Raw genomic sequence first — 1673 nt, 5'->3', positions numbered from 1 at the left:
AGGTTTTATTCAGTGTTGCCATATTTTGTGAGAGAAATAAGCAACCAGGTCTAGGAAAACAAGCCCCAAAAGAAGCAACTAGGTCACATGAGCACTTTAAACGCATGTACATCAGCTATTTGAAAATATCCGATCTACAAGCTCACAAAACACAACGTGAGCTTGTAGATCGGATATTTTTTTTAAAAACTCTTGCAATAAAATGTGGAATTTGGGGATTTTTTGTTCATGAAACACTTTCATGAAAATATTTGAGAACCACTGGTTTAAATATGTATTTATTTTTTGGGAGCAAGCCTAAATAAAGTACACTTTAGAAACAAGCCCCAAAAACTACCAATTTTTACAAGCAACTTTACAGAAAAAGAAGCTCAAAGTCACTTATAATAAGCCGACATGGCAACGCTGGTTTTATTCCGAAGGAAGGACACTTCGCGCTGCTCTGACAGGTAGGGCGCCCCCCCAACCGCCCCCAACCCCCCCGACGTGTGCGCGACTGCACTGGGATACATGCGCGCACTCGCGGTGACTCTTACGTCACCGTGCTCGCTCCTCTTTCTCGCGCGCTGGTTAAAAAGAAGGAGGAAAGAGGACGGGAAAACATGTGAGCGCTCTGAGGACGCACTGAGACAAAACTTTAGGCTTTACTTTTTGACCCCCACGCACAACAAACCACTGTGCTGCTGGAAACGGAATTTACATTCTAAAAGGGAAGGAACACAGCTCGTTGTAATTCACGGTGTTTTTGTTTTGTTTTGTTTTATTTGTTTGTTTGTTTTTATCAAGAGAAATCGTGCTGTTTTTATTATTATTATTATTTCAGATTTGTTCCATATATAAGCTGCATAACCTGCATTGCCATTATAGCCTAATTTATTTTAAAGAACTTTCTAAACAGCAAACCGTTCAAAAAATTTCCTGCATGCTGCAATTGGTTTGACATAGCCCTTATAAAAAAATACACAGCCTTTTGCAATTTTGTTATCATTAACGTGTGGTATAATAGCCTAATAAAACAAAGCATTTCAGGCAATTTAGCCTACAAACTAAACTCAATTGGGACAGCTCTGCCTGCTGGGTCGAACTTTTTTTTTTCTTTCCTTTTCCCCCCTTTTCCTTTTTTTTATTACTTTTTTTTTATTACTATTATAATTATTACTAGTACTTTTTTTTTTTTTTTTTTTTTCCCACTATGAAGCATTTGCAATTCGTGCTCGTGTTGGCCATTGCGGTCAACGTGTGGGAATGCGGGGACGCGGGGAAATTCGGCGAGAGGGGAGAGATGAGCCCGAGACGACGGAGATGTTACGACGGCAGCGTGCCCAAGAGGCTGAAGAAACGGGACAGAAGGTTGTCAGTAGTGGACAGCAGCGTGATCAGCAGCAGCACTGGCAGCAGCAGCGGCGGCGGCGGGACCGGCGGCACAGGCGGCACGGGCGGCGGTACCGGCGGCGGCACAGGCGCGGAGGTCTGTCACAGGCTCTATCCCCGTGTGTCCTGCTGTCCTACCAGGAAAGCCGCAGCGTATCAGATCCTCCACCGGCGGGATGCAGCCAGGGTACGTTGGTTCAGCACTGCAGCAGCAGCAACACGCCGCATTCCTTCATTGTAAACAGTGTTGCCATGTCGGCTTATTATAAGCGACTTTGGGCTTGTTTTTCTGTAAAGTAGCC

At 44.4% G+C, this 1673-nt stretch overlaps 1 protein-coding gene across 2 annotated transcripts in view; it reads left to right on the top strand.

Moving 5' to 3' along the window:
- Positions 1–616: 616 nt before the first annotated feature.
- The window catches only part of hhip (hedgehog interacting protein), a gene marked incomplete at its 3' end in the record, with an annotated part of 51889 nt that continues 50832 nt past the window's right edge, over positions 617–1673 (top strand). For both annotated transcript variants that reach the window (XR_014602100.1, XM_084076476.1), the window contains exon 1: positions 617–1558. Coding sequence is in view for 1 of the 2 variants with exons in the window: in XM_084076476.1 (XP_083932602.1) it covers positions 1193–1558 (366 nt within the window). The remainder of the gene's footprint in view (positions 1559–1673) is intronic.

This window comes from Gymnoscopelus microlampas (assembly GCF_963454915.1).
Source record: "Gymnoscopelus microlampas genome assembly, chromosome: 2".
NCBI classification, from domain to species: Eukaryota; Metazoa; Chordata; class Actinopteri; order Myctophiformes; family Myctophidae; genus Gymnoscopelus; species Gymnoscopelus microlampas.
This window is presented reverse-complemented; position numbering and strand designations above follow the sequence as displayed.